This window comes from Corythoichthys intestinalis, chromosome 21 (assembly GCF_030265065.1).
Source record: "Corythoichthys intestinalis isolate RoL2023-P3 chromosome 21, ASM3026506v1, whole genome shotgun sequence".
In the NCBI taxonomy this organism is placed as follows: domain Eukaryota; kingdom Metazoa; phylum Chordata; class Actinopteri; order Syngnathiformes; family Syngnathidae; genus Corythoichthys; species Corythoichthys intestinalis.
Genome location: NC_080415.1, coordinates 40,477,135 through 40,497,341, shown reverse-complemented (window position 1 = coordinate 40,497,341; position 20,207 = coordinate 40,477,135). Strand labels below are relative to the sequence as shown.

At 40.3% G+C, this 20,207-nt stretch overlaps 1 protein-coding gene and 1 long non-coding RNA gene across 2 annotated transcripts in view; one reads left to right on the top strand and one right to left on the bottom strand.

Annotated features, from left to right (window-relative positions):
* Positions 1-3,884, top strand: part of LOC130909344 (uncharacterized) — a 30,364-nt gene extending 26,480 nt beyond the window's left edge. Inside the window, exon 3 of the long non-coding RNA XR_009061733.1 lies at positions 3,822-3,884. This is a non-coding gene — a long non-coding RNA (uncharacterized LOC130909344). The remainder of the gene's footprint in view (positions 1-3,821) is intronic.
* shisa9a (shisa family member 9a) overlaps positions 71-20,207 on the bottom strand; it is a 92,876-nt gene continuing 72,739 nt past the window's right edge. The window contains exon 4 of the mRNA XM_057825674.1: positions 71-10,655. Coding sequence (XP_057681657.1) covers positions 9,868-10,655 — 788 coding nt within the window. The 3' untranslated portion in view covers positions 71-9,867. The remainder of the gene's footprint in view (positions 10,656-20,207) is intronic.

Sequence of the window (20,207 nt, the reverse complement as noted above, 5' to 3'; positions counted from 1 at the left end):
GGAATTCTGGGCATTAGCAATAACATCTTGCTCTTAAGTTGGGTGTGTCGATGTTCTTTTTCGTCCTGAATGTTTTTTTTCTCGTGCACTGGATGGTCCCATGATTCTCAAAGTTATCTACCATTTGTGAAATGGTGACGCGTGTTGGGGCATCTCTGTGGAACTCACGCATAAACATTTTTTCTTGCTCGGACATTCTTACGCTAAAATCGAATCTGACATAAAAAGAAAAAAAATAGCTATTTAAAATCAAAGAGTGTTTACATTATTTTGGGACACCCTGTATATACATATATATATTTTTTTAAACGTGGTATCGGTACAGCTGGGTATGGGTAAATAATAATCGTGCACCGCTACTTGTTAGCGTACATAAAAAATAAATACATTTTAAAAGAATGAAGCTAATTAGACTTGATTTCCCAACAAGTAAACCATAATTACATTAAATTGTGTTCAGAAAATGGTTGACTTTATCACCATTAGATTCAACTTTTTGTTTTGTGTGGCCTATATACTCCTTCGTCATATACAGAAACTGCAATCAGGATTCATGATGGTACCGTAACACCTCGTTCATGTGTGCATGCCAACAGTCATGTCAGATTCCCAACTTTTCATGTGTCTTTGCACCTCCAGTAGTATCAATTATTCAAAGCATCCTCCCTATCCAGTGTTGACATTGGGTCCCTCTTCAGTCTTGTGCTGCCACTGCGGAGTTGCGGCACAGCCTCTTGCCAGCATTTCATCAAGTTTTGGTGATTAAAGATCACAATGAAAGCTCCCAATCCCCCGGCAACAAGTCCCTGGACGGGGCAACTTAATGAATATTCCTAGCGGATGTTTCGCTTTTTGACAAAGCTCGGTTTCACCGCGTGTCTAATGAGAATGTCTTTTTGTTTATTTTAATAGAGCTCTTCAAAAGAATACAATTGCGTGCTCTCTGAATATCCGCGGTAAAGGCTGTTGGCTCGCCGCGCAGTGAGCAAGGGACTAAACTGAGCAATACGACAACATTTTTGAAGTGCCACATACAGTATACAGTATTTGCTTATTGAAGAAAGTTACAAGTTGTACCACATTTTTTGTACACAGTACAGTCACACTTGCCAAATATTCACATTGCAAACACATGAGTCAAATTTGCCTGTAAATCAGGTTTTGGGGGGGAATTATATCTGCATATACCGTAATTTTCGGACTATAAGCCGCTACTTTTTTCCTTCATTTTGAATCCTGCGGCTTATGGTCCAGTGCGGTTTATTTGCTGATTTTTTTGGGGTTAATAGGTAACACTTTATTTGACAGCAGCGTCATAAGACTGACACTAACAATAACATAACACTAACATGACACTATCATAGGCATTACTGAATGCTTATGTCATTAATTTTGTCACAAACTATGTCCACCTTGGATCTTTTACATCCATTCAAAAGTGAGATCATTTGCCAGATAAGACTAACCCTTTATTGGCAAATTTATCACATTTGATCCACCTAAAATGTCCTGATTTTGAGAGTAATTCAGAATTTTGACATTTCTTTTGTAAGAAAAGAAAAAAAAAATGATGGATGCAAGTCAACACATGCATCTGCAGGTTCCATGAGAAAAAAAAAGGGATTTAGCTATGGTTATAGATATTAGAGCACTTATTACACATATTCATTTTGACATTTCTTCTTACAAATTTGAAAAAAAGGTTTCATTTGGCCCTTATTTTTCAAATTTTGGGATTCTCTGATGATTGTTTCATGTTGCAGGTCTTTAAGGGTTAAATGACATCTGCTATATGCATTCATTAATGCTCATGACAGTGTCATGTCATAATTATGATTGTCTAATAAGTCTTATGATACCACTGTCAAATAATGTGTTACCAAATACCACAGGTAGCAATTAATGAAAAAACGGACAGTATCTGAAGAAATAATTTGCAAAGAATATGAATTTTGATGTTATTTACATCTGTAGCGCTGCAATGTATGCTAGGAGGCATGTTGGACGACAACAGGGTTGACAGCATGTGACAGCGGAGGTTGACTGTCTCCCCCAAAGGAGCCGTGATGGCCAAATGAAGCTGCTTGAAGCAATGAAGCTTTGCAGCCAATTGGGTGAAAGCTTTGTGGTGTTTCATTTGGTCTTATGACAGTCATATGATGCCGCTGTCAACTAAGGTGTTGCTGGCTAATATCTTTCGGTGTAAATATCCCATAAAACATTGAGGACAACTGGGGCTTATAGTCCAGTTCAGCTTATCTATGAACAAATGCAGTTTTCGTGCCAAATTTGGTGGGTGGCGGCTTATAGTCAGGCGCGCCTTATAGTTAGACAATTACGATATTACTAACAATAAAATGGTGAACAACAGGCTAAATAAGAAACAAACTCTCAAATCTCTTTTCAAGTCACTACTAATTCATTTTCTTGAAACGAACTGGCCACAGTGTGACTGACCACGACTTGTTAGCTAGTGATTTTAGCTGCCAAAATGAGAGACTTTCTTTCGAAAAGAAAGCATCGAAACGGCTGATGGTGGCAAAAATCATCATGGAATCTCGATGGGATAACGCATGAGGAAGTCAACTAAGCCAAAATTTGGGTGATTCTTCCATTTTCTACATTCCTCGGTTAGTGATAATGATTTTCAGAGAAAAATAAGTCAAAACTGCCTTTTTGTACGTGCGAGGATCCTTCGTCGCAACTAGTTCATGGTGTGCTCATCATATCTCGGTACTGTGACAAAGCCCGTCTTACTAAACGCCATCAACTCTTGTGCTAAATCCTCTGTCTGTACTGTTGATCAAGCTTGCCTGTGGGCCACTAAAGCTTTAAATCTGGATTGGATTCCTCTAATTGGGTCAATTGCAACTCTGCTCTCTAGTCAGCAATTTGACTCAAATTGTTAAAAAGCCACGGCACACATAGAGAAGGAACAGTCCATATTTAAGGTGGATTTATTTCTCAATCAACCAATCACAGTGCATATTTTTAGCGTTTTTGAGTCATCCAGAAAAAACAACTTTAAAGGGTACCAGGGATTGAAAGACGTAGTTCTTAAAAGAGAAACGTTAGTACGAGTTGTAATAGTTTGATATTAAAACTCTTTTTAATGTTTTCATTTTAATAACATTTGTAAAATTTTAAATCAAAAAATAAACTCATAGCTCGCCGTTGTTGTTGACGACGTCACAGGGCGGTGACGTCACCTAGCCACGTTGCTTTTACTAAGTAAGGTAGTGATTTAAATACACCACAAGGTGTCAATGGCGAATTTTAAATTGATAAGAGATCAAGCCAATGAGTGCACTTTGTCCCTGGACTGACGCCGTAGTTTCCAGATTCCTTGTACCTTACGTTCATTTGAGTGTCGTCTCCTGATAATGGCTCCAAGCATCACAGTTTGTATATTGTGACTAAATATTGCCATCCAGTGAATTTGTTGAGTTAAACGAGTCGCTAAAATGTTTAGAGTTTGACCAAAGTCTGAGTAAGTTTTATGTGTTTTTTGCATATCTTGATTGTGAATGCTAGTTCTCTTTGCATTGTTGTTTAACCCTGTGAGAATATGGCCTCATTAATACAGATTGAAGCACTTTACTTTTTGAGAGATATGAATATTATTTTAGTTGTACATTCACGCTAATATGTTCGTTGTGAAGGATTTGCCAAAGCTTATGCCAATAAGCCACGCGGTTCAATGAACGCCTGTGTCCGCTCACCTTTCTCTGCCTCTTAGATCTCAATGTGCAAAATAAGGCGTCATTATAATCTGTGGGGCATTAATACATTTTTTCGTTTTACGTGTCGCTTATTCACAGGGAAGCAACCGGCAGGATGATCGACAAACTGGACATCTGCTTTTACGTGATTAAAATGAGGTAAGACATCATTAGCAGCCATTAGACATCTCGTTAGGCACAAACGTTTTCGCGTGTTGTGATGCACGGCCCTGGGCTATCAGCAAAAATAATTAAAACTGCTGTGTTTCACTGTAAACCCAAATCATATGTAAAGCTCCATAATAAATATTGGAATAAGTTGGATCACACAATACTTTACTGTGAAGATCTGCAGTTTTTGACATCAAATGCTCTCCTGCTCTCGTCACTAGAGTAGTCACAAGCGAACTTGACTTGAAACGCTACTTGACTCATCCCTTTTGCTGTCCTTCACATTAATGTTCCACTCGGGTTCAAATTGGAAGGGCAGAACCGAGGACATCTTAATGTACAACCCATAGAAACAGTATGGAATTGCCAGTCTCGGACGAGCACTCACTCAGACATTTTGTCATGTAGAACAAGCTTGAAAAAATAATCATTAGCTCCAAAGTGCAACTCTTTAGCATTCAGAAACACAAAAAGAAATGAATAAAAAACATTGTGGTGGTCAGTAAATGTTACTTTTATAGAGCAAGTGCAGGGAAATATACAATCACTCCATTCTGAGGAAAAATATATGGAATCATGAGAAACAAAGAAACAACAAAACACAGTGTTTAGTAGCACCGCCTCTGGCTTTTATGACAGCTTGCAGTCTCTGAGGCATGGACTTGATGAGTATTCTTCATCAATTTGGTGCCAACTCTTTTTGATTGCAGTCGCCAGATCATCCTTGCAAATCGGAGCCTTGCTGTGGACCTTTTTTTTTCTTCCCAATTTTCACCACAGGTTTTCAATAGGGTTGAGATCCGGGCTATTTGCAGGCCATGACATTGAGTGGATGAGTCTTTCTCCAAGGAAGGCTTTCACATTTTTAGCTCTGTGGCATGATGCATTGTCATCTTGGGAAATGAAAAACATATTTTCATTTGAAGGGATAAGAAAGCTGTCAAGAATCTGCATTGGACAAGGTGATGATGCTGGAACTTTTGTTTGGTGCTGTTCCAGTGAGATTTACAAAGATGACTGCCTGAAAAAAAAACATCAGAATTCCCTCAGTACTTGATGATATTGGGCTGCATGTCAGGCAAAGGCACTGGGGGGATGGCTGGGATTAAATCTTCAATAAATGCACAAGTTTACATTGACATTTTTTTAAAGAGTTGCACTGTGGAAGTAATTCATTATTTTTTCAAGCTTTTTATTTGAGTTTGTTGTACATGATAAAATGTCTGAGTGAATGCTCGTCCGTGACTGGTGATTCCATACTTTTTGCTAGGGTTTGTAGCACCTGACACGGTGGAAGTCCATGAGACATCACCGCCCTGTGATGACAACAATGGCAACCTACTGCTTAAAATAATTTCACAAATTTTATTAAAATGAAAACATTTAAAGGGGTTTTAATATCAAGTTATTATAACTCGTACTAACATTTATCTTTCAAGACTACCGGTAGATCTTTCTATCCGTGGTACAATTAAACAAAAGAAGGCCATCTAGCGGATATGCTAACCACTATTCTGCGAAGCAAACCAATGTTGAATATGAATATTAAATAAAAGAACTATATCTTGAGTTAAAGTAAAAATAATAAACACAAGGCAAACATTTGAACATTTGTGTTTGATCTTTGTCTAAATGTGAAATCAGCTTGGGTGCTCATTCGGAATGACTTTTATGGTTATTAGCCACGCTCTTGCCGAGCATGTTGTGTAAACCTGTGTCCTTTTGTGACATTCTTCTTGTCTGTCCGATGGTAGAAGTTTTGAGAATGACTGCCGCATGAACCCATTACTCTGTGGCCACGACCCTATCAACCTTGGCCCACCACCCGCGTCAGCTGTCCGGCTTGTTGTTTTTAAGTTTTAAGAATAGGAAGGAACATGTGTTTTGTTTTGTTTCTGAACCGATTGCTTCCACCGCTCTGCACACTTTACGATTATTCCGGTGGCTGCTTCTGCACAAGTGAATGAGCTTTTGCGGTGAAGCAATGGCAATTGGCAAGTGGGTTCATACTGTATTTCACATTTCCAGCTTGCTGGATTAAGTCAATTGGTTGAGATAATATCCCAAGCAAAGAGTGACCTTTCTTTTATGTGACTTACTCAAAATGTCTTGACAAGAAAATCCGAGAAGGTAAATAAGATTCAAATGATTCCTAGTTGTCAAATTCATGAGCTTTAGAGGTGAATTTTTCGAGACCCAAGTACGTACGCTTAAATAGTCGGTGAGAATGTCACAATAATAAGCAGTCACTTAAAAAAGCATACAGAAAATCTCTTCTCACAGGCCCGTCCAATTTGTTATATTTCAGCTGAGTACAAGTCATGCCCAATTACATGTCGCATTCAAAATAATACCACATCAAATGATTAAAGTAAGGGTGTGAGCCATGAAATGATTCATAGAACATACAGTATTTAGTCCAGTCTTGGTTTAGCGAAGGCCCCTTCATCACCAATTGAAATCGGTGTGTTTCTGGTTGGAACTGAGTATTGTAAAGTAGGGTCAACTACTGTGCCCCTCAAACACTGCTGGCCAAAAATATTGGCACCCCAGCAATTCTGTCAACTAATGCTCAGGTTCTTCCAGAAAAGAATTGCAATTACAAATGTTTTGGTAGTAATAGCTTCATTCATTTTGCTTGCAATGTAAAAACGCAAAAGAGAACGGGGAAAAAAAATTAAATCATTATCATTATACACAAAACTCCAAAAATGGGCCGGACAAAAGTATTGGCATGCTTTGAAAAATCATGTGACACTTCGCTAATTTGTGTAATATAACAGCACCTGTGACTTACCTGTGGCACATAACAGGTGGTGGCAATAACTAAATCACAGAGTAGCCAGTTAAAATGGATTAACGTGGACTCAACCTCTGTCCTGTGTCCTTGTCTGTACCACACTGAGCATGGAGAAAAGAAATAAGACCAAAGAACTGTCTGAGGACTTGAGAAGCAAAATTGTGAGGAGGCTACAAGTCCATCTCCAAAGACCTAAATGTTCTTGTGTCTACCGTGCGCAGTGTCATCAATAAGTGTAAAGCCCACGGCACTGTGGCTAACCTCCCTAGACGTGGACGGAAAATGAAAATTGACGAGAGATTTCAACGAAAGAATGTGCGGATGGTGGATAAAGAACCTCGACTAACATCCAAACAAGTTCAAGCTGTCCCGCGGTCCAAGGGTACAACAGTGTCAACCCGTACTATACTTCGACGTCTGAATGAAAATGGGCTTTGTGGTAGGATACCCAGGGAGACCCCTTTGTGGGATAAGGTATCAACATAGAGTTTACAGGGGAAAAAATGAGGCTTCAAAGAAAAGAACACTGTTCCCATAGTCAAATATGGCGGAGGTTCCCTGATGTTTTGGGGTTGCTATGCTGCCTCTGGCACTGGACTGCTTGACCGTGTGCTTGGCATTATGAAATCTGAAGACTACCAACACATTTTACTGGATAATGCGAGAAAGCTGGGTCTCCCTCAGAGGTCATGGGTCTTCCAGCAGGACAATGACCCAAAACACACTTCAAAAAGCACTAGAAGATGGTTTGAGAGAAAGTGCTGGAGACTTCTAAAGTGAGTCCAGACCTGAATCCCATAGAACACCTGTGGAGAGATCTGAAAATGGCATCCTTCACATCTCAGAGACCTGGAGCTGTTGGCCAAAGAGGAATGGTCTAAAATTCCAGCTGAGCATTGTAATAATCTCATTGATGGGTAGCGGAAGCGGTTGTTCGCAGTTATTTTGTCTAAAGCAGTGGTTCTTAACCTGGGTTCGATTGAACCCCAGGGGTTCGGTGAGTAAGTCTAAGGGGTTCGGCAAAGGTAAAGAAACGCAGAGCCCTATCTTTGTACATTGATTAAATCTAGGCAAAGTGGCTTTTTTGTCCAGGTTTTGGACTGGTTTGCTCCCAATTTACAGGCCTAATCTATTTCTTTTAACTGCTAGTCCTCGATCTGATGGGAGTAGGAACTGGTTTGCTCAGTGGAAGGTTGACTCGCACATGATATGAAGGAATACAACAGACCAATGGGCAGCGTGGTCTCAAATTTTGACACAATAAAACATGCTGTCAAAATAAGAACAATTTTGAATGGGAATTTGCGAACTTATTAGCTAGATATATTGGTTTTGAATTTGAGAAAAAGTTGCTTTAATATCTAATTCCAAAGGGTTCGGTTAATCCACATGTGAAATTTGTGGGGTTCGGTATGTTTAGCAAGGTTAAGAACCACTGGTCTAAAGGTTGTGGTACCAAGTACCGTATCGGCCCTGATAAGGCGACCGCCTCTTTTTCAAGACTCGAGTTTGAAAAAAGAGTTTTTGAACACCAAATTAATTTTCATACAGAAATTAATTACAGTACATCTGAAACAAATGATTATAACAACGTATTTGAGTGAAAAAGCATGTTATTTTGCCTCATTCAAATCTTGACATCTGAACATTTAAAATGTAAACTAAAGTGCAATCACATTCGTAAATGAATGGCTTCTGGCTTTTGAAATGTAAATAAACCAATCTATTGTGATAAAACAACAAAATTGCAATAACTGCATTAATCATCAAAGTGAAGTCTCACTAACTGTTGTCTTGAAACAAATCTGAACTAGGAAAAACATTGCAATAAAATAATACAAACTGGTTAAACTTGAGAGTAGCTGAGATCTGTCATGACAGAACATCGCCTCAATGATATCTGGCGCCATCTCGTGTCGTGAATGGGTATAACGGCTAGACCGCGAATATAAGACGACCCCCACTTTTTCAGTCTTATTTCAATGCAAAAAACACCGTCTTATATTCGGGTCAATACGGTATTAGGCTGAGGGTGCCAATACTTTTGTCCGGCCCGTTTTTGGAGTTTTGTGTAAAATGATGATTAGATTTTTTTTTTTCCAATTCTCTTTTGTGTTTTTTCAAGCAAAATAAATGAAGATGTTACTACCAAAGCATTTGTAATTGCAATCATTTTCTGGGAGAAATTGAGCATTATCTGACAGAATTGCAGGGGTGCCAATACTTTTGGCCAGCACCGTACGTGGCAGTCTACCTCTAAATAAACTCCATATTTTTGTGTTCCGCTTGAGACTAAATTCAGTATTTAACGAGATCACATAAGAAAACAAATCAGTCGATGAGTTCCAAAAGCTGACATTTCTACAGTATGCTTTGTTCTCTCCAGTCCTATGCCTGCATTTGTACTGTATGTGAATATGTGCACTTGAGTATGACTATGGAAGCATATCGCGGCAGCGTCCCAATTCTGCATCTCTGTTCCACCTCTGGCCTCTGGGCCAGCTATCAGCATGCAGATGAGGGTAAACAGCGAGAAATCTACTCCTCCGCTCAACGTTATCTGTGCCGGAGCTTTGTTTGAGCGGGGTGACCTTCAAGTGTGAAGCTTACGTCGAGGCTTCTGAAGGGCCTAAGTACAAAACCCGCTTAGCCTGCAGTCCAAAGCCCAGAGCCCTCGTCGTGTTTCGCTTTTGAAGCCGTCAGGAGATTCTGGGTGTTTGACATACTGGAATGTTGTTAAGTTCAACCATGCGATGCTTGTTTAGCAGACATTTTGACTCTCGACGTGACTCGGCATACGCGGGCGCTGTCGTTCCATCCCGTGTATTGCTTCTTGGGCTCGCTTCCACTTTTCTTTTCGTTTCCTTTGTCATTCTTGAGAACACGCTGCGTTATCGATGTCGCCGAATGAACCGCTAGCATCTGACGGACGTCGGCAAACCTGTTCGGTGATTTTAGTAATGGACTTTCAAAATGTAAAACGTGATCGACCAGACGTTTTGTCACTATCGCGTCACAAATGTGTAGAAATCTTTTGAGCGCTAACGAGAAGCTTCAACTTCCTCGCACAAACAAACACGCAGACCCGCACCCTTTGGCCAACTCCGGTGTCGGCGTCTCCACTTGGAATTTACTGGTGTCACCGATCCACGTGCATTCTTTCCACCTTCCGGCTCACACGGTAACCTCTGTCTTGCTATTGGTCACAAAGTAGGGCTGCGTGGGGAGGAAGTGTTGGCTGTGACTGTGGCCTCTGGTGCCGTGGAGCTGGTTGGGCTCCAGCACTGTACACTGAGGCCTCTTGTGCCCGTAGGTCTTCCTCCGGCCCACTGTCTCTGTCCCGTCCCAGCCCCTCAACCCCATACCCGCCGTATGCCCGGACGAGATGTTATTAGAACTGTACGCCAACGGACGACCCATTGTCGCAAAGGTGGAGCCGATGGGGGTCTCCGCCACCCTGGAGATTCCCAGGGATGTGCCCCCTGGCATAGTGCCTGCCATGTGCGCTAGGGAGGTTGTCCCCAGTCCCGGCGGCTTGCTACTGTGACTGTGAAGGTGAGTCAGGGCACTGTGGACTCCGTGGTTACTTTTAGGTTTCTGGCCGTTCGGCTTTAAGGATGCCACTCCGGCACCGCGGCGGTCTGTCGGGAGGGTCGAGACGGCTGAGATCCGGGGCATCTCGGTAACGTAGGTCGCCACCGGCTCTGGAGTCAGAGGTCCCAGGGAGGTCATAGTATTCATTGGGGCGAGGGAGGTCATGGGTGTCATAGCAGTCATGGGTGTCATGGCAGTCATAGAGCTCATCTGGTTCATGGTGTGGGAGGCCATAGGGTTCGAAGCAATGGTGTTGCTGCTCATATTGGGTCGGGAGTTGCCCATAGGTTGGAGCGGAAGACCGCCTTGCGTCGGTAGCTCCACCATCAGCCTACGCTTGTTGTATAGATCGCCGTTGTACTTGGCAGCTGATGATACAGACAAAAAAATAAGGTAAATTAGGGACACTTTAACAACATTAAATAAACAAAAAAGTAAGTGTTTTATCATTCCTATATAACAGGGGTGTCAAAGTTCAGCGGCCACAAAGAAGTCACAACCTAGATAAACTCAATTAAACCCATTGGATATATTCTTTTCTACATAAAACAGAACACTGAAATTTAACATTTTCCTAATCAGGAGTGATGGAGAGGCAATGTTTTAAGTGACTAACTCCATCTAGTGTTAAACTTCCAAGGGTAGATCAGTTGATACAAATCACTTTTGTAACCAGAGAAGGGTCATCTGACCCTAATCAGCATATCTTTTGTGAGCACTGAGGTCCTCATTACTAATTCGCGTTCATTGGATTGTTCCAATTAGCATCTTGAGTGTTGCAGGGCTGCCTTTGGTTTGTTGGACAGAGGACCGCTCAGGCAGGCAGTTGGGCGGACAACCATTTTACATATTCCAAAAGCTGCAGTTTGCTTACAGTATGTACTGTATACTGAAGCTTGTGTTTGCTGTGACAAAATAGCTGTTTGAGCTTCTGTGGAAAGTTCTTTGATCATTATCCGCTTCAACATAATAAACTGTGAACCTTTACAACTGAATGTTGGTCTTGTCAAGACATAGTAAAGGTGCTTGATGGGATTTGTCCCAGATGTTTTAACACTCAATTTTCTAAAATGTAGACAGTCTGGTTTAGCTACAGTTCTGTCTTAGTTTCATGCCACATGGCCTTCTCATCATTTTTACACTAACCAAGGAGTTAACAAGTCTGGATTTGCAAATATTCAAGATGCCTATTGCAGCTATTTAGAGTGAAACCCCACGTTCACACCTTGGCTGCTTGATTGCTTGTTTGAGTGGTCTATTGCTTGACAAAGCCAAGTACCCTAATTTTCGGACTATAAACCGCGACTTTTTTCCCCTCATTTTGAATCCTGCGGTTTATATTCCAGTGATTTGTTGATTTATTTGGGTTAATAGGTAACACTTTATTTGACAGCACTGTTATAAGGCTGCCATAAGACTGTCACAATTATGACATGACACTATCATGGGCATTACTGAATGCTTATGACAGATGTCAATGTGGCATGTGGCATACATATTGTGTCACTAACTCGATTTATGTCCAGCTCAGATCTTTTACGACCATTCAAAAGTGAGATAATTTTCTGGATGACACTAACCCGCATCTATTATAAGCATTCATTAATGCTTATGACAGTGTCATGTAATAATTATGACTGTCTTATGACAGTAATATGGCACCACTATCCAAGAAAATGTTACCGTATACCATAACTAGCAATTAATGAAACAACTGGAACAGTAACTGAAGAAATAATTAGCACAGAACATGATTGTTATTTATATCTGTAGCGCCGCAATGCATGCTCGGAGGAATGTTGGATGACAACAGTGTTGAGAGCAGGTGGCAGCAGAGGTTGACTGTCTACACCAAGGAAGCAGTGATGGCCAAATGGAGCTTTTAGTGACAATAAGGCTTTGCAGCCAATTGGTTCAAAGCTTAATGGTGGTTCATTTGGTCTCACGACAGTCTTATGATGCCATTGTCAAATGAAATGCTACCAGTTAATATCTTTTGGTGTAAATATCCCATAATACAATAAGGACAACTGCGGCTTATAGTCCAGTGCGGCTTATCTGTGAACAAATGCCGTTTTCATGTCAAATTTGGTGGCTGGCGGTTTATAGTCAGGTGCGCCTTATAGTCCAGAAATTACGGTAGTCAGTTTGGTATCGGGGTCATTTGACGCCTATCTGGTATTTCTTTATAGCCCAAAAAAAAAAAAAAAACCCGCGACTTCCATTGTTAAAGCTGAGAAGTGCAACAGAATGTATGCTGAATTTAAGCTTCTTGTATGCTCCATCAATAATATTTTCATCATTTGCTACGGGCCAACAAAAACTGGGCAGCGGGCCACAGTTAGCCCGTGGGCCGTTGATATGAAATGCTATATTTTTATTTTGTTTTGTTGTTTAATGGTGAATGAATTCTATTCAAAAAATGACACTAAATCCACTAATCATAACCTTCTATGTCATCAGAATTACAGCATTTCAAGTGAGTATGCAGAAATGTGGTATTCAAAGACAAATAATTGGATATTTTTTTCCGAAAATGTGATATCGCTACAGTAAAAATGGTATCTGTACAACACTACTTAGAGGTTGCTTCTGGTCCAAATGAGAATCGTCTATTTCGGCATGATGCGGTTCTGTTTCCAGCTCTTGGTTTAATGCCCCCACGTTTACTCCTCTGTCAGTCACCGTCGCGGAGCTGGTGTGTCTTATCAGTATGAAATGTTTTCTGTCGTATCCATGTTCACAGTCCAGTCATTACTCTTCTACCCTTGTTGCCTCTGTACCCTTGGAGATAAAGTTAACACACTCGGCGAATTTTCCCCGCTATTGTAGCTATAAATCTACTTTATCACAGTGGGCGCAGGAGTGAGACAAGAGAGCGGCCTTGTGAAGCCGCCGAGAGGTTGGCGGGTGACAATCTGGAAACGGGGGAGGAGGGAGCGCATCGTCCCGGTCCCACCTGCCGAGACGGCTCGAATCTCTTCCCGCGGTGGGATCGAACTTGCTCAGGCGACGGGTCAATCAATTGGGCGGCAGTCAGCGCAACGGCGCGCACATCCAGGGGCGTACGTGACGGGAAACGGAAAATGTCCTTGTTACGCACGGTGGGTCTCTCTCCACTAAAGGCCAGTGTCGTGCTGAGGCTCCAACAATATTTTCAGGGGGAAAAACAATAACCCCACGGTGGCCACCAGTGCCGATAGCGTAAAATATTAAAGCATAGGTACCCCCCTCTTCATGGTCAATCATCAAACTCCAAAGCCCAACAAATATGAAATGGCTTCCTCAAAGCAAAATTGACAATTTCTCATTCAAGTTTCAGCACGGATCACTGAAACCTTTCAATGCATTGTGTCACTACAGACAAATTGATGTCAGTCACTCAACCTTGCTACTGATGTACAAGTGCACCCGACTCTAAACCACACCCAGGAGACTGTAACTGTCCCATGTAAACCACACTTGACTATGAACCACAGGTGTCCACGTTCAGGATCAAAATAGCTTTATTAGTCATTGACACCAACAGATGACAACAAAATTTCGTTCGATGAGTGAGCGTCGGGCCGCTGCAGACTTTCCGCGCTGCCAACTTCTCTCTCTTCTTCGGAAGTTACACAGCAATTGCAGGGCACTTACAGAAGTGACAGTACACACATATATTATACAACATAGCAGGGATATGACACGACGCACAGGTCATGTGCAGGGATTTTTTGGACGAAATAAAAGGAAAACTACCAGTCATGGCTGGAGGAAGGGGGGGGGGGGGCAGAGATAGTAAGAAAAGGAGGTAGCAGGCTGGAGGTTGTGTGTGAGTGTGTATGCAAACATGTATCAGTATTTGTAGAAAGTAGAGAATCAAGGGCAACTCTCTCCAGGAGAAGGGAGGGGTGGAAGGGAAAGGGAAAGGAAAATTATAATGTAATTAAGCCGAATAAGTAATTTATTGCGTTACTACGCTGGTTGAATGACGCTAGAAAAGTCTGAGACACGGAGAGAGAAGAGCGGGAGTGGAAAGGAGGGAAGAGTGTTGTGACGCTGTTGAAAATGCGACGCTAGGCTAGGTGGCTCCAATATTTTCTAACTGTAGCCGACAGCCTACAATCTACGCCCACTTAATGCTACACTAGATATCACATGCATATAGAACTACATGCGACGGCATTACTAAACAGCCGCCAGTTTAAAGCAGTAGACTTCTCGGAAAGGTATATATGGTTATATATATATATGGTTAGGGTTTAGGGTTTGTTAACTTAAGCATTTATAATTTCTTAGGAAAAGGACACATATGCTACACTTTACAATAAAGGTCCAAAAAACATTCAGTAATGGTTAAGGTTAAGTAAAACTAATGAGGTACATTAATGTGAAATAATACCATACTTAAGGTTAGGTTATAATATATAATTATATATAATACATTAATTCATATATACATTAGTGCATTAACAAATAGTTATTAATGTATACTGGTACTAGTAATTGATTGTTATTTTAAATGAAAAACATTGCTCTGTGAGTCCTTGGGAGCTGCTAACCTAACCTTAAGTATGGTATTATTTTACGTGAATGCACTTCATAAGTATTACTTAACCTTAATGTATGTAGCACATGTGTCCCTTAACTATGAAAATATAAATGCTTAAGTTCACCCCCTTTAACCTTTATTAACCATTACTGCATACTTTTTGGACCCGTATTGTAAAGTGTAGCACATGTGTCCCTTAACTAAGAAATTATAAATGCTTAGGTTAACAAACCCTAAACCCTAACCCTAAATAGGCTTATATATATTTTTAATTTTACCAAACCATTAGTTACTCTCTGGTTATGCATTAACTTATGTTTTAACTCATGTTTAATAATATATTAATAAATGTTAGATAAGCAATTATATTAATTATTGTAATGTTACTTAAACATTAGTTATTGTCGAAAAATGCATTAACAAATGTTAATTAAGGGACCCTTATTGTAAAGTGTTACCAAAAAACATGAAAGGTAACACCAGTTACTTTGCCAAGTAACTAATTACTCTTTAGGTAACTGAGTTACAAACTCAATTACTTTTTGGGAGAAGTAATTTGTAACTAATTACTTTTTTAAAAGAAAGATTAACAACATTGGTCATAAAATGATGTCTGCAGAATGAAAAGAGACAAACGCGGAGATTTTATTCTGCCAATTTGTTGCCGAACACAATTTGCCCGCAACTATTGCTGATCACTTCTCAGAATTAGCAAAAGAAATGAATGAAAAAAATGTTCCCTGACTCATCGGTAAGTTCATTTTATCAATTGACCTTTTTAATTTATAATTGGACACACTAACGAACTACTTTCAAGTCAAACTGAATTGGGAACTGAAGTTCAGCCATTAAAAGACATGATAGAAATTGCCAAAAGTGCTACAAACAATTATAACAAAAGTCACTGTTAAATTTTAGTAATCATGATGTAGCTGAAAATATTGATTGCACTAGGTTATATGGGACAATATTACCAATACATTCATAGTGTTTTAAAAAATTGAGTTTTATTTTTGTTTCATATTGCACGCTATATAAGACGTAAGATTAGTCACCAATTCATAAGGGCATACGTCACTATTTGTAAGATTAATTGACAGGTATCTTTCTGGTGTTTCTTTATAGCCTAAAAAAATACCCTGGGACTTCCAGTGTTTAAACTGTAAGGAGCTGGAAATAATCATTCATCCATAACCCTCATAATGGTATATTATGTCAATCTGCGCTGTCAGAATTATTTCCCTCATTATGGATTTGGAATAGCAACTCATCACGTCATGCATGTTCTAAGCGTCTCCCTTTTGTCGATATGACCTTTTTAAAATGTTTTGGGCTTATATATATATATATATATATTTTAACCAATTAAGCCATTACATCTGGGGAGAAAAACACAGATTTCTATTGATAGAATGTTAATCCTATTTTCGGCAGACGAATAAACAAACGCCTATACTTTTAATTAGTGGCTTTGCTCGACAGAAAAAAAGGGATCTTGCATTCTGAGTAGGAGTATAGGGCTCGTTGGGCTTTAAGGCAGCTGCTGTTCCGTCAGACACAATACATAATTGGTGATTTGTACTCGCAAGTGACAACTTCCTCTAACAGCCTTGGCCTGGAGTCCACACTCGGGGACCTTTATTTAAGCTGGTGCGTGCTTGCGTGCGTGTCTCGCCTTGTGCTGTTAAGGATTGAATGAAACGGTCTTATTTAGATGCACAGGGGGAAGAAGCGAGATGGCTATTGATTGACGCGAGTGCTGCTTATCAGCTGTACAATTGGCAAAGTGGCAGAGGCAATCAAAGAAAAAGAGAGTGCTCTAGAGTGTTGGGGAAGTGTTGATCTTAGACATTGATGCATTTCTTCAGGGGAGAACAACCATTGGCAATACTAGAGGTAAAGACTCATTCATTTTGCTTGAGATGAGCTCAACCAATGACATTTTGGGCCCCATGTCTGTAAAAATGAGTAATATTAGTATCGGCAATAAAATGACGTCATCGGTATCGGGAAGAACTAAAAAATAACACACAGATGCCGTGCAATGTGTACTCTTTGAGATCTATTTTCCAATTGAGCTGGTTGCCCTTCCCAAGATGATGATAGACGTCTAATCATGTGATGTCAACTCGTCCTTCTGCTGTGAATTTAAATGTCATCAAATTGTAGCCTCCTCACCAGTATACGTCCAATCCATTTGAAGCTGGAGTTCATATAAATGTGATACAGGGTGTTCAAAAATGCTTCACCCCATTTCGTCAGCCAATAATTTTGACAATTTTCGCTGGAATGACCTCAAATTTTCACAGCTTGTGTAGAAACCTTTCAAGTTTTTGTGTGTAACGTTTGGCATTTCTATCTTTTCAGGTTAAGAAAGGGTTCACTTCAAAAGAAAAGGCCTTTTGATAAGGCATTTTGCAATGAAAGTATGTCATAGAACCAACAAATATTTGTACTTTTCTTTGTAAATTCCACCAATAAAACTTACCACCTTCAATATAAAGTGTACATAGTTTCATTAAGATCCATCAAGTAGTTTTCGAGCTATGGGAATTTGAATGGGGTCAATCATTTTGGAACACCCTGTATATTAGTGCTGCAACGATTAATTGATCAACCCGAGGAATTTGATTAGATAAAAGCTTCAAATCGAATTTTGCTGGTTCGAGGATTCGTTTAATTCGTAACGTTGTAATGGTTTGTTTTGAAAGTGTTGCATTAAGTTTTATTGATCTGGGGGAAACACTGCCCTCTAGTGGCACTAGCGAATATGCTATAATCAGTGTTGTTGATTTTACTTTAAAAAAGTAATTAATTACAAATTACTTCTCCCAAAAAGTTATTGCGTTAGTAACTCAGTTACCTCAATGTAAGAGTAATTAGTTATACTCTAACGCCGTTATTAACACTGGCCATACCTTATCTAACATGGCTGAATCCAGCTGCGCCCTGTTAAGAGTAACACAAGGTATGTTTTTTGTTTGCGCTAGTATGTTTATGCATTTGTTATTTTGTTTAGAAGTATATTTAGCAATTATTTGTGGGAACATGCATTTGAATGATTTGTTAAGAGCTTTGTAAAAAAAAAAAAAAGTTAGGATTTTATAGCATTTAAGCTAGCGAACGTTTTCTGTGCAAGTTAGCCAAATTTTCTTTTGTTGTACGTAGATCCTCATTTATTTTCATATTGTTTGAGACTAAGCTCTCAGTTACTTTGTGAAATGATAGTGCAATAGTTTGAAGAAACACTCCGGAATTTTATTTTGTATTCACAATAAATGTTCTTTTGAAAATGTAATCCTAGCAAGCCAAAATAAATATCATTGTGAGCATAAACACTTGTTTATGTAACAGATCCTGAAATGTATTCGGCGCCGAAGTGAATGTTCATAATCCGATTATTCGAACTGATCGATTAATCGATGACCTAAATAATTGATAGCTGTAGCCCTATTATATATAAAACATCCCTTCATTCAAAATGGTTTGGGTGCAACACTAATGTATAGAAATGTAAATTGGCCAGGGGAATCTGCTCTAGAATTCTGCTCGTAGAGTGCCAATCAATCGTAAATCAGGCTCCGTAGTACCGTTGCAGGAGTAGAGCCCGATATGAGCCGCTGTACGGAAGCCAGGCTGGAGATTAGCAGCTCGGTGATTCTTCAAGCCGTGATACGGATCATGATGGATTGAAGGGGGATCAGCAGTGGATTGGAGATGGTGGGAGTAGCGGAAAGAAAGACAAGAGAGCGCAGGGGGGAAAAGATTAGGTAAGAGAGAAATCTTGGGGAGAGGGTGTGATGCTGATGATAAAGATAATATCAAAGATAAGAGAGGATAGTGGGAAGTAAAGGGCAGGATGAAAGGCGAGCGGAAATGAAAGTGACATGGAGAGGGAGGGAGGGAGGGAGGAAGGATGCAGTGGGAGGACCATGCTGTTCTGCGGACGTTTAAAGCATATTTTGTCATAGCACACTGACCCAATAAACCATTCCACAGAATTCTAAATTATATACACAATTAAAGGACAGAAATAACCTTACAATATGAGTCTCTGGAGAGCTGTAAGAACAAATAACAGTCGATTCCCGAGCAGAATGCCCTTGCGCCGTGCAAAAGGCAACGTAGATATAAATGTTGGAATATCACTTTAAAACAAGGTATCTCATAATTCCGAATATGTGTTGAGGCTAAGTCCTAGTCTTAGACGGTGTACATTCATTACAAATCCCACTGAGGGGTTTATCACTAGTAGACGTCCTATCTAATTTTTGTCGGCACCGTCTAACTGTTTGATTATATTAACTGTGTTAGAATAATGCAATCAGGGAATAGTATCTTTTCTTGTATTTACCGATCGACTGTTTGTATTATCAATCAGGGAATAGTATTTACTGTTTGTATTACTCTAACACACCCAATATAAAATAAATAACACTTACTGTATATCATTGTTTAAGGAAAACAAGCAGATTATATTTGACATAGGGCATAAGAGATACATGACGCCTTCTTATCACGGAAGCCCAACGTGTACATCATGCAACTGACGGAGCAAGATTGACGCTGACAAGCCCATGTCTGCACCACCAACTCTTGCAATCAGTTCTCTCGGACAGTCCAGAACAAATGGTGGGATGCTCAGTCCCAACACAAGGAACACCGGAGAACGCCCGATATATAAAAACGCGACTGACAAGACTCCAAGAGCCCGATTGATGCTGAGGTGGCAAAATCCACAACCCTCGTTGCCCTAACAACAGTTACTCCGGAATTCTCCTGTCTAATCCACAAACAGACAATAATCGTAATCAACACCCTAACACACCCTTCTTCTGCACACAGCCCACTGTGCAAGAGCCTTCAAAAGACTGAATGTTTAATTAAGCATGGGCATTTTTTTCTCGGGAACCTTTTGTCGACTTGTGATATGGTGACCCTGAATCCTCGCCTGGGTCCGTCTGTGCTGTATGATTGCTGTCGACCTGAATAAATTGTCAACTTGTGCTTCTAAGCATTTTTCCAGCTTTCATAATGGAGTCAGTACAAGGGCTTAAGACTATGGTGAACGCGTGGAGTTTGGCCTTTTGGCCGGGTGGTCGTGTCTCGCCGGCCTGGGTCGTTCGAGCTGCGCCAGAATGGGTCCGGCGGTTCGGCTGGCCTGATTCCAGCAATTTGGCTTAAATTTGAAGTGGGAGGGTGGCTGGTAGCGAATGAACGTTCGTCCGTCCGTCCACTGTCCCTCCCACTTCAAATTGATTGGACGTCAATGGAAGCCAATGGGTTAAGCAGTGTCTAAGCCATGACAAAATGAATTTGTATTCAAGTGATTATGCAGTCATTTAGTATTAAAAATGATTTTTTTTCCCCCAAAAATGTATTGGTA